The sequence below is a fragment of the Psittacula echo genome (assembly GCF_963264785.1).
Source record: "Psittacula echo genome assembly, chromosome: 15".
NCBI lineage: Eukaryota > Metazoa > Chordata > Aves > Psittaciformes > Psittacidae > Psittacula > Psittacula echo.
This window is the reverse complement of record NC_137751.1, coordinates 5,709,331-5,726,464: the sequence shown is the minus strand read 5'-3', so window position 1 is coordinate 5,726,464 and position 17,134 is coordinate 5,709,331. Positions and strand designations below refer to the sequence as shown.

General features: G+C 49.0%; 1 protein-coding gene across 1 annotated transcript in view; it reads right to left on the bottom strand.

Annotated features, from left to right (window-relative positions):
* Positions 1–607: 607 nt before the first annotated feature.
* LRRC75A (leucine rich repeat containing 75A) overlaps positions 608–17,134 on the bottom strand; it is a gene marked incomplete at both ends in the record, with an annotated part of 61,775 nt that continues 45,248 nt past the window's right edge. Inside the window, one exon of the mRNA XM_080629944.1 lies at positions 608–1,193. Within this exon, the coding sequence (XP_080486070.1) occupies positions 608–1,193 (586 nt within the window). The remainder of the gene's footprint in view (positions 1,194–17,134) is intronic.

The following is a 17,134-nucleotide window of genomic DNA, read 5'->3' as shown; positions in this document are numbered from 1 at the left end:
AGTGGTGTCCAGGCACACTGCGGGATGGGGATTAGCTCCACACTGGGAAAGCAAAGCTCTTCCTATGGGCTGGCTCACAAGGTTAAGACAAACACCCTCAGTGAGTGTGTGGTCAGACTTGGGTTGTATCTCAGCAGATAACACTGTTCCTCAGCCATTCCTGAAGTCGGGATTGGAAAGGATTTCAGGTTTATCTCAGCAGCAGTCCCCTTTGGGTGGCTGCTGTCTGCCCGTCACACATGGAGAGCAGCTGGGTCTGGTTAGACTCAGTGCTAAGGAAAGGGAGTCCTCTGCTAAGGCTGGGCACTTCTTCCCCTCTATTTCTTCTAAGAGCCTCATCTTACACCACCCTGGAGATGCATTTTTGAGAGGTTAAAAAGCCCATCCCATCCCTCGTGTTTAAAGATACCTGGCCAGATTCCATAAAATACAAGTATTCAACATGATCACCTTTATGTGTTCTTTGAAAGGAAAAACAAGTTGACACACACGGAACAGGAGGAAGGCAGCAATCTGGGCTCCCCAAGCTGTATGGATCAACCTCCATCCCCGAGGTCTCAGTTGTAAGCCATCCTCACTCATCGTGCCCACCCAAGAGAGCCAGGCATCATGTCTGTGGGGTAGCAGCACCTTGCTCCGTGTTGGGGAGCTCCCCAACCTCGACTGTTCTGTCTGTCTGCTGCAAGCCTATGGTGTCAGTCTTGTCTGGTCTGGCTCGCAGGTCCTCCTGACTGTCAGCCAGACCATCCTGGCTCTCCAAGTCGCTTACCTGCCCCTCTCCAAACTCCAGGATGGTTGGCAAGTTCCCTTGCTTTGGGCACCGTCTCTTTAGGCTGACCAAGAAGGGTTGCGGCAAGGAGAAGATGTCCACGTTGTTACCCAGGTCGATCCAGGTGATGCTGGGGAACTTCTTGGGGTCCTTGAGGGCTTCGGTGAGGTCCCGTAGGATGGCTTTGGTGAGCCGGTTGCCGTTGAGGGAGAGGGTGGTGAGGTGGGGCAGGACGCAGAGCGCGGGCAGGAGCTGCAGCAGCATGTCATCCGTCAGCTCCGTGAAGCACAGCTCCACCGTGTCGATGTGCTCCGAGCTGTGCTGCAGGTAGGACGTGACGCGGTCCAGGTCCTTCAGGGACAGTGGGATGCCCGACAAGTCCACAGTGTTGTCCTGAGGCTTTCCCATCAGGACAGCTTTCAAGCTGGAGCAGGGGGAAGAAAAGGAGAGGCTGCTTTAAGTCAGCGGTGACAAGGTGAGTCATAGAATAGTTTGGGTTGGAAAGGTCCTTAAGAACATCTAGGTCTATGGACAGGGATGCTTCACACTAGACCATGTTGCCCAAGGCTCTGTCCAGCCTGGCCTTGAATCTTAAGCATCCTTCATCTAAGGAGCCAGGCCCTCACTTTTAACAGTGTCAGGTTAGTCTTAAAGTTTATTTAACATAGGAAAATAGCTCCAGATTTGTAGGACCAAACAGCTCCAGTAGAAATACCTTACCTGGGTGCAGGATCCACTGAGTCATAGGATGATTTGGGTTGGAAAGGACCTTAAGATCATCCAGTTCCAACCTCCCTTCCATAAGTAGGGGTACCTCACACTAGGCCATGTCACCCAAGGCTCCATCCAACCTAGCCTTGAACACTGCCAGGGATCCATCCTCAAGCACCCCTTGGTAGCAGAACAAGAAGGCTTTTAAAAACTTAAACTACTGATAGTTGTCTTTTGTGTAATGTAAGAAGTTTTTGTAGTTCTTTTCCTTATGGCAATGCAAAAACTGTCATTAAATGGCCCAGAGCCAAATTCCAGTGGGTAGATCAATAAATCTGGACTCTCACTAAACTGCCCTGGGCCCTGGGGACCCATTGCAGGGGCACTGCTATTCGTGGCACTTTGTGCCTTGCTGGCTTAGCTGAAACCTCAAATGCACACCTCCACAGTAATTTAACAGGATCTATACTTATCCCTTTAGAAGGGCTCATTTAACCTGTATGTGGGCAGGAAGATAGCTGTTAATGTGACGTGGTTCTCTCAACTGGGACTTTGGGGGGGAAAGAAACCAAAGAAATGGTATATTTATTATTACAAGAAATAAAGTGGTGCTCATCTTTTGGCAGCTATTGCTCTCCCATCTGTACCACTGCATCACTGCTGGAACAGACCCAGCAAGCGAGGTGTAGAGAAGCTGGAGCCTCAGGGTGATGCCTCAGTAATAACCTCTTCCCACCTATCAAAACTAAATTGCTCTTGTCTTGCAGCATTTGAGCATCAAAGCGGGTTATAGTGGGATCTCGCTGTCAAATAAAGCACAGTTTCCCTGCAAAGAAGTGAGACCCATTTAATAGCATGGCTAAAATAAGCATCTAGGGGTTGATCCCTGTTTCATCCAGCACGGAGCGATGCTGTGCACCTGCCTTCATGTAACTGCTTGTGGGGCTTTAACTTAGCAAAACCATGAGGCTAACAAAAGCGGAATAAGGATCACTTCAGGGCAGCTCTTGTATTGTTCAGAGCTGCTTTCAATAGTGCTTCACGTTTGGTTTTTCCTTGGGGCATGCAGACAGCTTCTGCCAGCAAGTAAAAGAGAATTCCTCACTAATGCTCCATCCATTTCCCCTTGAGAGGGATTTAGCTGATACCTACTGCAATGGATTGATTATCTTGTATAAATAGCCTTTCCCCCCTGATGCTGTGCACTCTGTATCCATGGCAGAGGAAATCGGGTTGGAGCAGCCTCTGTGCTTGTGCTGGATGAGGGTTTGCTGTTCCACAGCAGCCTACGCTCAGTCTGTCCCTTGGGAAACAAAGCAAGCAATCCCAAACCTGATTTAATAGGAATAGTTGTGTGGATATTCCACAGCTCCTCATGGAAATGAGGGCGAGTTCTGCTAGCAAACAGCTGTGAAAACTTTCAGCCCTGCCATAAAGTTTGCTGCAGAATGGCTCCGGAGCTGTGGAGGAAGAGCTTACCCTTAACCAAATCCCTATGAGCTCTAGTGCAGGATCAGTTACTCCCACTTGGTTTCATCCTCTCATTTTATAAGGATATTCCATAGGGGAAAAGACAGATTTTCTTCCCCATCTGGAAACACTATGTGGGGTTTTGACCAGCATAATGATAGGATTGGGTATGCACTCATGCACTAAACTCCTGATAACACTTTGGCAGGATGCTGATTTATACACGCTGATGTGAAAGCTGCTTGCATGCAGTATTAACTCGGGCCAGAACATGTTCCCCTGAACAAGAACAGTGATGTTTAGATCAAAGAGCGTTAAAAGAAAGAGATTTCCTCCTGGTTTCATTGCTCTAAAGCACAGATCAGGACATGAGTAGCCCATGCATCAGGTAATAAAGTAGAATTGGGCTATTGAGCCACTTCCTTAGGGGTGGGTAAAGGAACAGCTCAAGAAGAAGGAAGAGGCAGCCCCATAGAGTGAAGAATTACAGTGAGAGAGTTATAGGTGAGAAAACTACTGAAAACATCAGCCAAAAATGAGTGAATTTGATGAATCATCAGAAAAAAACTGAGATAAAAGACTTGTCCTGTGCTACCGCTGGGATCAAGGTAAGTCCTCAAGAGCCTTTTCAATGTTCCTCCTCCTGCTTTAAATGACAGGCAAAAGACTGGGATAGTTTGGGAATGGAGGGAAGGAATACAAAGAAATGCAGCAAATGCTGTTAGTAATAGTGTTGGCAAAGGGGTTTAAACTCCCCCAGCCTCAGAGGAGGACCTGAGACAAGAAAATCTAATTATTTAGCTTAAATGAGGAATGTGATGGGGGTGTATGTAATACATATCCTATATTCTGTGTATATAAAAGGTATATGTAATAGTAAGGATGAAGAAAGCAGAAGATAAGGATAGGCTGCTCTTTCTTTGTCTCTTTGCCACCCACTGATGCTCAAACACCAAACTCCCAGTGGATAAAAGGGAAGGAGTGTGTACACAGAGCTCGGATGAAGCCCCAGCCCCAGCCAGGGGATATCACTGAGATCAAGGGCTTTGTGGGAGGTCCAGAGCAGAACATCACAAGTTATGTTTGTTAGGATTTAACAGGAGGAAATTAAAGGAAATGGGGTCTATGTCCTGGGGTGAAATAGGAGAAATCCTGTCATTCAATAGGGCCCTTTCCCTTCATCACCAGGAGCCTGGAAAAGGGGGCTGGTGGTCAGGAGACCCCAAAAGCTGCTCCAAAGGCTGTGTCAGGAGGCTGGGAACATACCAGAATATACCCATGGGTGCTGTGTATGTTGTTTTGTAGCTGCTCCTTATTTAAACTAGGGAAAGGGCCAGAGCAAAAGGCTTCTACTTACACCAGGAGCAAGGAAACGACTCTATTATTTCCCCAGCTGAATGCAAAAAGCTCCTGTTACCAGGTTTGGGATGCGGCCTGGTTGGATACTTCCCTTTTTCCTCCTCCTCTTTTGTTTGACAGAACCCCAACGCTCACCCCAATGTGAAAGATGAAATCCCAAAGCAATGCAGACAGAGCCTAGGTCAGGACTGGACCCACCAAAGCTCGGATCCGTGCATTCCTACATGGGGCCACCACGGCTCATGCTCACCTTTTATTTCACCCTTCCGTTGACACTCCAACGTGTGTGTGTCCTGTGGGGATTATTCCTGAGCTCCTTGTTTAGTGCCACACTAAACAGAGGCTTGTTAATAGCATAGTTGAAAGTCTCTGTTGGTCACAGCCTTCACAAAGGAATAGCATAGAACTATTTCACTTCTTGACTTAAAGAGATTCAGGGGAAAGAGGATTTTTAAAGGTATAAATACAAAAAGATGTCATTTTAAAGCCCATTGCAAGCTTTCCAATAAACACATCAACACTTCCTGAGTCTTTGCTGTTAAGAGCTAAAGTACCAGTGGGAATTGTTATTTGGGGCTCTCCTCATGCCAAGAGCCTTCCAGCTTTGCTGAGGTTTGCAGTTCTAATGTTATAAAGCCTGGACATCCCCATTGCTAACTTACTTTCCCTGCTATCAGAAGTCCAACCTGCTCCTCCAGTGATCCGAAACAAGATCTCCTATTGCCATTGCAAGACCAGACCCTGGGCTCAGCTCCAGCACAGCCTGGTTTTAAGCATCATAAGAGCATACCTGGAGGGGATGCTGAAGTGTTCCCTGCAGCAGGATCCCATCATTGCAGGCTGCTGCTGGTGGTGTGTGATGCTCACAGCAGCCCTCTGCGTGCCCAAGCGCACGGGCTGCTCCAGGAATAGCTCTTTGTTTACACATCCTTCCAAATCCCACTCCATTTTCCTTGGCTCCACACCAAGCTACACAGGCCTGTTCCTCCTTATCCCATAAAGCTTGGTGTTTGATGGGAAGAGTAATTTCTGGGCGCACAAAAGCATCCCCTGCACCAGGATAACCGATACGGGCCTAGTGGCTGTGGCCACAGTGCGGTAGTAGAAGGACCATTGGCACCAGAAGGATCTTGAGCAATATCTCATCACAGAGAGATAAAGCCCATTAATTCATGTTTCTTTACTAAATTAACTCGTTTCTTTCCTAAATGACTCCAAACCTGTGTAACATCTCCACAGACACATGTTAAATTCTAAAATACAAATGAGAAAGAGCCGGTTTTAGCCCTGGGTGATGCTGACCCTTTCCACCAACCCCACCTCCTTCATCTCGACCCGTTTGATGAAGAGCCATCCACTAGAGAGCACTGTCACCCAGCCCTTGGTACCCGAAAGCCAGCAAATCACCCCAAACCCACATCAGAAGGGACACAGCCCACAAACTGTACCTTGTAGATGCGTTCCCACCTTGCTGACACTCTCATCCCTGGTAGGGTGAAGGAATACCAGTGCTGTTAGATGTCCTACCTGCCCTCTTCTGCTCGGTATGTCGTATAGGCAGAGTTATCCAAGAGCTGACGATGGCTTTGGAGAGCTGCAGTCAGGCTTTGAAGACCCAGATCCAGCTCTAAACACACCTAAACCCCCTAATTGTCCAACTAACATGCGTGTAGAGGAAGGAATCTGAATCAGCACCAAAATACCCCCTTGGGGAGAAACAGAGTGGAGAAGAAGAGAATGGAGAATAAAAGAAACAGAGAAGAGTTGCTGTTTGGGGCTGGGTAGATGAATTTACTTTAACAGCTCCCAAAATACCTCTAATTCCACCCCAGAGCATCTTCCTGAGGAAGGGAAATAAAGGACACATTTTCTTGGCATTAAGCCTTTGGCAATGTGATATTTAGTCCCTTTCTAAAGCCAATGTGCCTCAACCCTGTGCTTAGCACCAAGAAGGGAAAGCAAAGGGAAGGAAGGTCAGGGCAAAAGTGCAGCAGGGCTTCTGCCCTGTCTTTTGTGGGCTGCTGCAAGTGCAACGGCTGCACTGATTTGGGATTGATTTACATCTTCTGCATCGAGGAGAAAAACATCAATATACAAAAGGAACCAGGCACATTGAACAAGTTACTGAAATGAATGTAAAAAGTGGGGGAAAACTCATGCAGTGGTTTTGGTTTTCAATCCAAACCACCTAAATCTGACCCCCTAACATTACCCAAGTGACAAGGACAGATCCACTACCTGGGAATTCAAGGAAAGTCCATCCAGGTCCAGTTATTTGGGTTATTCGGTGACCTATAGCGGCTCATAGGGCCCTATGATGGTAATCCCTAGAGAAGATCCCATGGGAAGGTTAAACCAGAAAGAAACAACATCAAGGATGGACCAAAATACACCCATCCCTTCCCATGGCCAAGCTTCATCAGCAACCCATCCTTCCCTGCAGCTTCCCCCTGCCTATAGCTGTGGGGTTACTGCTGTGTCATGATTTCACAGCATCCTTGTGGTAGTCAGCCAAAGGACCCAATTAAACCTCTAAAAGCAAGAAGCTTCTGGGAAAATGAAGTTTTTTTCCCTAAAGAACCAACTTGGGAAGTGTCTCCAATAGGGATAATTAAGCAGAACTGCTCTCATTTGATGCTGCTCTGCCACCTCCTTGCCACAGTCCAGATGTGAGGAGTCAAGATTCAAGTATTCAGTGAAGCTCTGCATGAGAACCACCATTTCTGTGCTACAAGAACAGGGATTTCTTTTCCCCCAACTTGTTTTCAATTTCCTGCTGAACAAAATCCTAAAAATAAGCCTTTGGGATCCATCAGAATGCTTTGCTATAATTGTAACTCTCTTTAACTTATTGCAAACAGAAAATGTCATTATCCCGCTGTTGGAATACTCTGTTTTTCCAGCCCCTTCCTCCCCAAAATGAAATGAATTCATATGCTCTTTTCTATGATACGTTTTGCTCTAGAAACCTGCATTTTCCTATAGCTGGAATACATCCAACAAACTCAATTCCAATGCAACAAGAAACGGCAGCCAAGGCCACGTTAATGACGCGCATTGGCAGAAAAGGCCATTTGCACAAGTGCCAACAGAGAAAACAACCATAAACGTAAAGGAAAACAACACGTTGGGACTGGTGCTTCTGTAAGTGATCTCCTGGAAGGGGCTTGGAGCAGAATAAGAGGTTGTTCAAGTTTGCATCATAACAGCCAACAGTTGGCAACCCAATAAACAACATTTCCTTTACATTCCAACACAGGATTCAAAGAAAAGGCTGAAAAGACTCTTGGAAAGGGGGGTTCCGATTTGATATTTAACAAATACCCAAGGAAGTACTGGATTTACAAGAGCGGCTCCTCACCAGAGAGAAAGGAAGCTGATGTGCTCTGGTTTAACCGGGAAAAGGGCCTTTGAATTGAGTTACAGCCCTCAATGTCCAAAGCAGAGGCCAGAGGAAATCACAAGTAAATTGCTCATAAACTCATCCAATTTCCTGCCAATACGTTTAAAACAGTTCCAAAACTGAGTTGAAAGGAAAAGGAGGAGAAAAGAAATAGCAGGGGAGAGGCAAGAGGATGGGGCATGATGGTGAGAGATGGGAGATCCATGGGGATAGATGGATGGAGCAGGGCAAAGCAGCGCTGGCTGGGGCTACTCCTGCAAACCCAGGATGGATCAACGCTTGCCTGCTCCTTCTCTGTCCTACTCACCAGAGATTTTAGGGACAAAGAAGTGAGTTTTGCCACATCTTGTCGAAAGGGGCTGGTTTGAGTCATCTCCCATCCATCCCCTTCCAGGGGAGCTTTGGGATGAAGGAAACGCACGCAAACTGAACAGGCTTCCACTGAAGGGCTGAGGTTCACACTTTGCAGAGGCTGTTTGTGCTTCCTGTGCCTTGAAATAGGTTGAATTCCATTAACACAAAGGGGAAGAACACAGGATTTGTGCTGGGGGAAGGGGATTAGGGAAAAAGCTTCAACTCTGATCCTCCTGCCCCATTTTCTCATCAGAAACCAGCCCTAAGAGTCAAAAGAAGCCCCTCTCCCAAACTGCTCTTCCTGCAATTGGGAATGATCGGCTGCCAAAGTGTGCGCCGGGGGCTTTGCTTCCCCTAAGCTGTTTATTTTAGTGGAGCACAGATCACATGTGGAAGAGTTTATGCAGGCAGAGGTCCCCTATGGCCTGGGCTGCTCGAATGAGAGCCAGAGCACGGGATGCAGCCACCAGCCCAGCTCCCATGGTCCCTGCTTGTCCCGATTGGGATAACGTTTTCCCCATGGCTAGAAGCTGGTATCACTCTCCTGTTATCCCCTTTTCCTCTCAAATCCTTGGCCCATCTTCCACTTCAAGACAAATCCCTGCCCTTCCCATCACCATCCCAACACCTCCGGTGTCCAATGGGAGATTTTGAATCCCAGCACAGCTCCCAGTGCACTCCCAGGTGGATCAAAAAGAAACCACCCCCTTCTGTTTCAGATAGCTGACACGTACTGCTTGCCATGGCCTACAGCCATCCCATAGCTATGGGGCTGCGTCCTCCAACCATGTTTAGGGGGTCAGGAGCCCCACACCAGCTCTTACTGTGAGCACCCTATTTACAGACCAGAGCATTTCCATGCAGTGAGGAGGTCTCATAGAATAAATAGAACCATGGAGTGGTTTGGGTTGAAGGGACCTTAAAGCTCATGCAGTTCCAACCCCTGTCACGGGCAGGGACACCTTCCACTAGAGCAGCTTGCTCCAAGCCCCATCCAACCTGGCCTTCAACACTGCCAGGGATGGAGCATCCCTAGAAGCCTTGGTTGCATGAGTAACCAGCTGCCAAATGAAGAAGATACAGGCAAATGGAGACAACCAACACGAATGGCTTGCATTTGATGTTATTAAAGCCCTGCTATCAGCTTCTCATTGCAATTTGCACACCTATCAAACCCAAACAGTTCTGTTCCGTGTGATTTTCAACCAACAGAGATTGCTTTGGCCAAGGAAGACCTCCCTGCGCCGGGGGATGCATCTGCTTCTCATTACCGTGCGCTGAGAAGAATGGGTCCCACTCAGCAGGGCAGAACAGGGCGACCATTGTAACCTTGGCTTTTCATCAGATGAGAACTAACAGGATACAACCTGATCCACTGCTGGGTCCCTGCTCGTGGATTCAAAAGAAAAAGGGATGGTTTTTCCCCCTGCTTTTTCATATTCTGTTCCAATGAGATTTAATAGCGCCCATGTCCTCCTGGCTTTATAAACACAGCCAAAAAGCTCACTGGAGCAAGGGGCTGAACCTGCTTTGTTTGCCTCCTATAGGCTCCTTTTCCTGGCTATGGTTTTTCATGCAGCTCACAAAGCTCTTTCATTTAACAGACCCCTTCCATGGGCCCAAGGTCAGCAGAGAGCAGCCTTACCATTGCCGGGGCTGCAAAGGCGAACAAAAGAGAGCAGGCGCTGAGTGGCTTTAACTGCCCAAAGAAAACCTCCTCTTCCCCCAGCACTTCATTGCTTTGGGCACATTATTCCCCACTAATGGTGAGGATTTCGGATGGAAACAGAGCTAACAGCAGAGGTGAAGCTGGCTGCCCAGGCTGCCTTTTCAGCTGGGTATAACACAGCAGTAACTTGATCGGCTGCTCTCTATAGCAAAACACCATCGCTGCCCAGTGCCTGCATCCCTGCGGCACTGCAAATCCTGCTGGACAAGCAGGAAAACCACTAAAACCTTCCCTTCTTTCCCCCTGGCTGGCTCTGGAACCCACTTGCTAAAGGCCAGGCTCTGTTATCAGCCCTATCAATAAACCACAAACCACTTCAGCTTTCCAAACACAAACATGTTGTCCTCCTCTCTGTTTTCCGTAGCCATCAGCAGTGAGGTTTCATGTTGCTGTGCTCTGAGCTGGCTGTTAGAGAGGAATGAGCCGTGCTGGAGAGATGTGGCCAACAACAGAGCATCCCGAGGCAAGTAATTTGTCTGTATTATATGAAAACACACATATATATATTTATGTGTGTGTATATACATATATATTTGTGTGCATATATATATCCCAAGTCTCCAACTCAGGATAATGAGCCACATTTTAGCACTCAGTGCCCAGCAGGACCCAATAGCTGATTAAGCAGGGGAACACAGGAGAAGCCTCACTCCAGATGGGCATTTCTCTTAGCCAAGATGCTGCCAAGGAATACTGCCCATTCCCAGCAGCAAGGTGAGAAGTGACCTTCATGAGAGCACACAGGGATGCTTTTCTCCCCCAAACCCCTCCCCAGCTTCCCAGTCTGGTGCTAATCCTGGACAAGAGGAGGGTGAAACACATGGAAGAGCATATTGCCACCCTGAGCAGCACGTTGCTAGACAAAAGACATCAGTCTTGGGGCTGAATGCCCCGTTTCTTAGGGACTGGGATGTGTCAAAACACAGGCTGCCGTGTGCCGGCAAGAGATGCAAACCCCAAAGCTCAGACCTGAACAGGGGCAGGGTCTCTCTAACTGCACCGTGCAATTCATCTCCCTTTCATCAGAGGTGCCAACCACCCCTTTTGAGATGCAAAAGAGCCTTCTGTGCTCTCCCCAGTGCTGGCAGGATGCTCGGCCTGTGGCCAAAGGGGCTTTTCCCTCTATCCACCACCTATAAACCACTTCTAATGATGAAGAGTCAAACTGGAGATGGTTCAAGTTTGTGCCTGGGTCACCATGGGGTGAGTGGGGACCACCCAGGGGACAGATGGAGAAGGCCTGGATGTGAGTGACCAGAGGTAGGATGGGCTTGAGATGCAGGAGCCCAGGCCAGGAAAGGTCCAGCCTTGCTCCCAGTGCTCACATGCTTCATGCCCCATCCCTGGCAGTGTTCAAGGCCAGGTTGGACGGGGCTTGGAGCAAGCTGCTCTAGTGGAAGGTGTCCCTGCCTGTGGCAGGGGTTGGGGCTGGATGAGCTTTAAGGTCCCTTCCCCATGGCAGCAAGGAGCAGCAGTGCTCCCAGTGCTCCCGTCATCACTATTCCCCTTTTCACCACTATTTTAAAGCATTCCTTCCATTCAAAGGGAGCAGCAGCGTGTGCAGGAGGTGGAAACTCCCCTTGGCAGTGGGTTGGAGCCCTAAGCTGAAGTGCTGGATGAGCTCATTGAACACCTTCATTTACCACCACTAATGATGCACAAAGTGAAAGGGCTTGGGAACAACATTCAAAGGCTTCTCTCAAAGCTTCATCGCAAAGCTTGAGCCTCCTAACTTGGGGCTATAGCCATGGGTGACAGCCACACTGGTAATGAGATGGGCACTGCTGCTCGGGGAGTGCATGGTGGCAAGAGAACAGCCCCTCACTGGCTAAAGGAGGATGAAGGCAGCGGCTGCTTTAGACAAGCAATCACTGTGTGCTTGGAGGCCTTCCAAGGCAGGGAGGACACACATGTGTGTGGGGCTTCCTTATTTCACCAGCTGATCCCTTTGTTCAATAACAATTGCCACCAGTTGATGCCCTGCTCAGCAGCCCGAGTTGTGAGGACCGAGGCCAGTAAATCACTGCTGTGTGTCAGAGCTGATTCCCACCCTCCCCAAGGCCACTAAATCACTGCTGTGTCTCAGAGCTGATTCCCACCCATCCCCACGAGCAGAGGAAGTGGAGGAGTGATTATTAAACTAAATCAGATTTAAAATCCCACTTTTCACACTCAAAGGCCTTTTATCATCAGGACGAGAAAACATACGTAGGAGAGCACACGCACGTAAGTGCAAGGAGGTGGGAGGGGAGCGGTGCCAGCAGGATGGATTTAAAACCATGGAATTGGGTTGGAAGGGACCTTAAAGCTCATCCAGCTCCAACCCCTGCCACGGGCAGGGACACCTTCCACTGGAGCAGCTTGCTCCAAGCCCCTGTGTCCAACCTGGCCTTGAACACTGCCAGGGATGGGGCAGCCAATCCATTGGATTGGATAGGAGAAAAACTACTGGATCATTCCTTAGTCCGGTTGCAGGAGGGGAGAGGAAGGAGGAGGAGGAGGAGCATGGCTTGAAATCCAGGGTTTAAATCACAGATAGTTCCTGTGACCTACAGCAAGAGTGTGAACAAGCTCCAGAAAGGAAGCGGGTGAAAAAGCTGCTGTAAATCACCGCATCCCGAGTTTTTCCCTACTTTGGGATATTTTCTAGTGCTTCCGGCTGTCAGTTCATTTGCTCAGAGAGGAACAGCAAAGGCAACTCAAGCGTTTGCCAGGGTCCATATTCATCAGTGAGGGACAAATCGTGGTGCTCTGTGGTTTGGGCTTTAAATGCTGGAGCAACGCAGACAGCTCACAGAGGGCAATGAACAGGGCAAGGGCTCATTTTACACAGGGAGTCAATGGAAAACCTTAAGCCCCTTCCAACACGCCAGCTTGGCCTGCAGCCCTCACCCGGGTGGCATTTCAAGATGCATCCATTATTTACAGCTTCTGAAGCAGGTCTTTGCTAAGGCCAGCTCCTGCCTGAGCGAGGTGCGATGGGGCTGGTGCAGAGGAAGGAGCTGCAGCCTCACCAGGATTAGGGAGCTGGGAGGGATAATGTCTCCATGCACAAAATGACAGCCATGAGATGCCATCCATCAGATGCCATCCACCCCACCTCGCCTGCAGCTTCCCTTCAGCTGCACAGAGCAGAAAGGCCAACAAAGACGGGATGCACTGTTGATGGATGATGTGGGAGAAGGCAGGGAAGCAGCTGGTTACACACCAGAAGGTTTACTAGGTTGAATGTGTCAACGGAATAGAGACCAGAACTCATACAGGATAAGAACTGGGATTGTAACTGGGAATGATGCAGAGCATCTCATTTGAACCTGCTGAACAGTCACAGAATGGTTTGGGTTGGAAGGGACCTTAAAGATCATCTAGATCATGGTGTGGAAAGGAACAGGATGGCACAGAATGGAAAGGAATAGGACTAGACTATTCCACTTGGAAAAGACCTACAATGATCACCTAATCCAGCTGCCTGACCCCTTTAGGACTGACATAAAGCTTGTTATTAAGGGCACCATCCAAATGCCTCTTAAGCACAGGCAGCCTTGGGGCACCAACCACCTCTCCAGGAAGCCACGAAGGGGCACAGCATCCTTTGCTCATGCACCCAGGTACAGCAGCACTGCGCTCTCTGGAGCCATGCCAGCCACGAGTAACCCACTGGCCAGCAGCAAACACCTCCAGGTATCACCTGATTTCAGCCACATGATTTCATTTCACAAGCATCTGGAAAGTGTAAGTGGTACCTTCATCCCCATCGCACAGACAGGGCCCCATGCGAGCAGCCCTGGCTGGGAAGACCAAGGGCAATGCCCAGCAACGGTCCCATCTTCCAGATGCTGCTGCAATATCCAGCAAAACCAACTCATTCCCATCCCGAACTTGGTGGCACAGAAGAAATCAAATCCCCCCCTCAAGATCAGCACCAAGCAAACAGGATGGCAGCTTCTTAAACTGCCTCGAGCAGCACGTTATGGAGTTATTGCTCCATCACAGCCCTCATAACCATTTCCTCCCCTGGATTTGCAGGGCTTCACCTTTCCCCCCACGCCAGGCATTCCATTCGCACGCCATCCCGCCTTGTTTCCATCACTCCAAAGGTCATTCCAGTGCTTCTGACTCTTTACGTTCAACAACAAACATCCCAGTGCTTTCCTTTCAAGCCTCTTGGGAAGGACAGGCCACCCTGCCAGCTAGGGCAGGCTGACGTGTCAAGGGACCCTGCCAAGGGGATGCTCCAGGCTCGATCGGCACTGGAATGCTTCTCCCTTCTGCAACACATCTAAATGCCTTTTCCTCCCAGGCTGGATCCTGTGTTAGGTCAGTCTCAGCACAGATTTCCTCTGAGAACCGTACTTTTAAGTGTGGGATACCCCTTTGCATCAAATATCTCTGCAGGATCTACACCCCAGGGGCCCCCTCCTGCATGGCCAACAAGTAGCTGGTGACAAGGGACAACCAGACATCACCTTGCAGGGTACTTTTGGTGGTTATTTAATATTTCCAGAGGATTTGAACACTGAACCACAGCAATGGGCAGAGATTAAATCCTAATTTCCAGCCCTCTTGATAGGGGCAATCACAAGAGTAGGGTACAATAAGCTTGGAGAATGCCTCTCTTGTGTTTCTAGGGCAATGAACGGAACTGACATAGTAAATAACCCCAGTATTTGTAATGCTGCAGGATACACAGAGGGAAAAGCTCCGCTCCACCCCAGCAGAGCTCTTATTAACAATTGCCATGCACCAGCAGCCAGCAGTTGGTATTGAGTGCCTACCCTGGGAAATGAATTGCTTTCCGCCTGCATCCCGATGCAATCATCCCAAACAAACAGAGCCCTGTGTTACAGCCACAGCCAACACACAGCGAGGACAAGGGCAAACACCAGCAGCCTCAGGTGCAGGGAGTCACAGCCTGGTCCACCCAAGGGGATGAGGCATCTCCCAGAGCCATCACCATCACACCACTGCAGCAGGTATCTGCCTCCTGAGCTGGATGTCAGCACAAGGATTCAGTGACTGCACTTTGGTTCTCTGCCCCTTCTGATCCTTGAGACTCCCATGTAATATAGGGCAAAGTAAAGCCCCACTGTCACAGACAGAAGAGATCACCCACTCATGGGTCCCCAAAGGTCTCCAAGCTCACCAATCCTCTGCTCTCCCCTCGCACACACACACACACACACACACACACACAGACATAGATGGGGTTTTAATGAAGAGGAGAGATTGTGTAATTCCTGCTCTGCATCCTCCCACCAACACCCATTCGTGTTGGATGCTCTGAAGGGACTGTTTGTTGCAGGAGCTCTAACTTCTGCTATCGCTCGCCCACAAGCTGCAGGCAGCAGCAGAGGACCTTCATCCACAAGCACTCCGTTTCCAGAAGGAAGGGCACATTACTCATGCATCAGGCTTTCCCCCCCAAAAAAAAACTCCCTCTTTTCTTGGCTTCACAAGGGCTTTGTAAGGAGACACAAGCAGGCACTGCAAGCAAGTATGAAAATCAGCACCCACCATTCCTCCAGGACAGAAATGGTTTGTGCCCCTGGTGACATTAGGAGTGGGATGCTAGAAGATCATTCCTACCAACCAAACAAGGCTGCTTAACCCCTGTTAACCTAAATCAGAACACCCTCCTCTTCTGTTTGAACACTGACAGTACCTGGCTACTCAGAAGGAAAGGGGTTTAGCTTCCTGTGCAGGCAGGGAGCAAGGTAGCCTTGTCCCAGGCACATGGCACCCTTCTGTAGGGAAAACACATTGGGATAAAACCTGCATTTCGCCTTGTGAATCCAATTCCTGCCTCTATAAAGCAGCAGACATGGTCCCATCCTCTCTGGCACGGCTGCTTTGGCACTACCTGTTGTCCCAGCCCAAGAATGTGCAACCCCAGATTTAATGTCCCCAGTCCTAAACGCACCATGGGCCTGTGCAATGGGGACAAGCCACGAGCTGGAGGATGATGAATCAAGCAGGATTTCTGCCCTTGGCAGGAGTATTTTACCCCACGCTGATGGAGCTGACACAGGATGGATGTGGCACACCATGGCCTATGGGACAAGCTGCAGATACCAGGGGCTGGAGGCATCAGCCCTTTAAACCAGCTTCCGCAGGGTTTACCTCCCACCCCAGGCTACCAAATATCCTCCTTGGCTTGTTGCTGCATCAGCAGCTACTGCAAAACAGCATCTCACAGGCCTAATCCATCGCTTGGTGCCTCCCCAGGTCCTGCTGGTACCCGAGGGATGCAGAAAACCAGAGCCAGGAGATGCTGCATTTTCAGCCCTGCTTCAACTGGAAAAAGCAAAGAAAACAAACACAGTTTTCTATCCCTAGCATCCAAAACCCTGTAATTTGCACACATTACATGGAGAATTACCTATTAGACAATGGCTTTTACACTCTCAGTGTGGTTCGCACTGAGGCAGGGCCACAGGCAACCATTTCCCTGCAGAAATATATGGCAACAAATAAATACCCATTTGCTGTATTCACCTTATTCATACCCACAGAGGGACAGAAAAGGACAGTTACTGTTGGACACGTTTAGGATGAAATATATCCTCCATCTCAGACAATCACAACCCCTCCCACACAACCCATCCCACACAACTTTCCTAACCTGTCCTGAGGCTTTCAAGCCACAAAACTGTCTGACCTGGAGAAGCATCAGTGCTGAGCCACAAGCTAAAACGTGTGATGCTGCCAAACCTTCTTGGCCGAGGAATTTGGGGCTCACCCTTCCCATTGGCAATGACTTATTGAGGCTATCCACAAGCAGAGCATCCCCATAGGCACTTAGTTGGGTCCCTTTGGCTTGTTAAGAAAACAACAGAATATGGAGTTTGGTTTCAACTTTAAGAGAGTGAAGGGAATAGGCACCTGAGATTTGAGTCCTAAATCCATACTCAGGCTCCAGGGACCTGACTTTTCCAAATGGAAAGACCTCAGTGGTTCTCAGCACACTTGTGCCACCATCAAACACCGACCTTGTCCCTTCCTTGTCCCTCTCTACCACAGTTATCTTAAGAACCCAATGGCTGCTGTGGTAAAACAAAAGAAATCAGCATAAACAAGAATGCTGCTCAGCGCCTTAGGAGCGATGGCATCTTTCAGCAGACTGACGTGTCAGACTGATGCGTAACACAGCAGGAATGGGGTTGGGCACCCGTTCGTGCTGCTTGTGGAGTGGAGAGAAGTAAAGGCATCAGGAAAACCCATGTGAATTGAGAAAGATCAGATACTTGCTCTTCATGTGCCCCAGCACTGGGACGAGGAGATGGATGAGTGAGTGCCAGAAGCTCTGAAACATAAGATGGGTTTATGAAGTGAAGAAGGT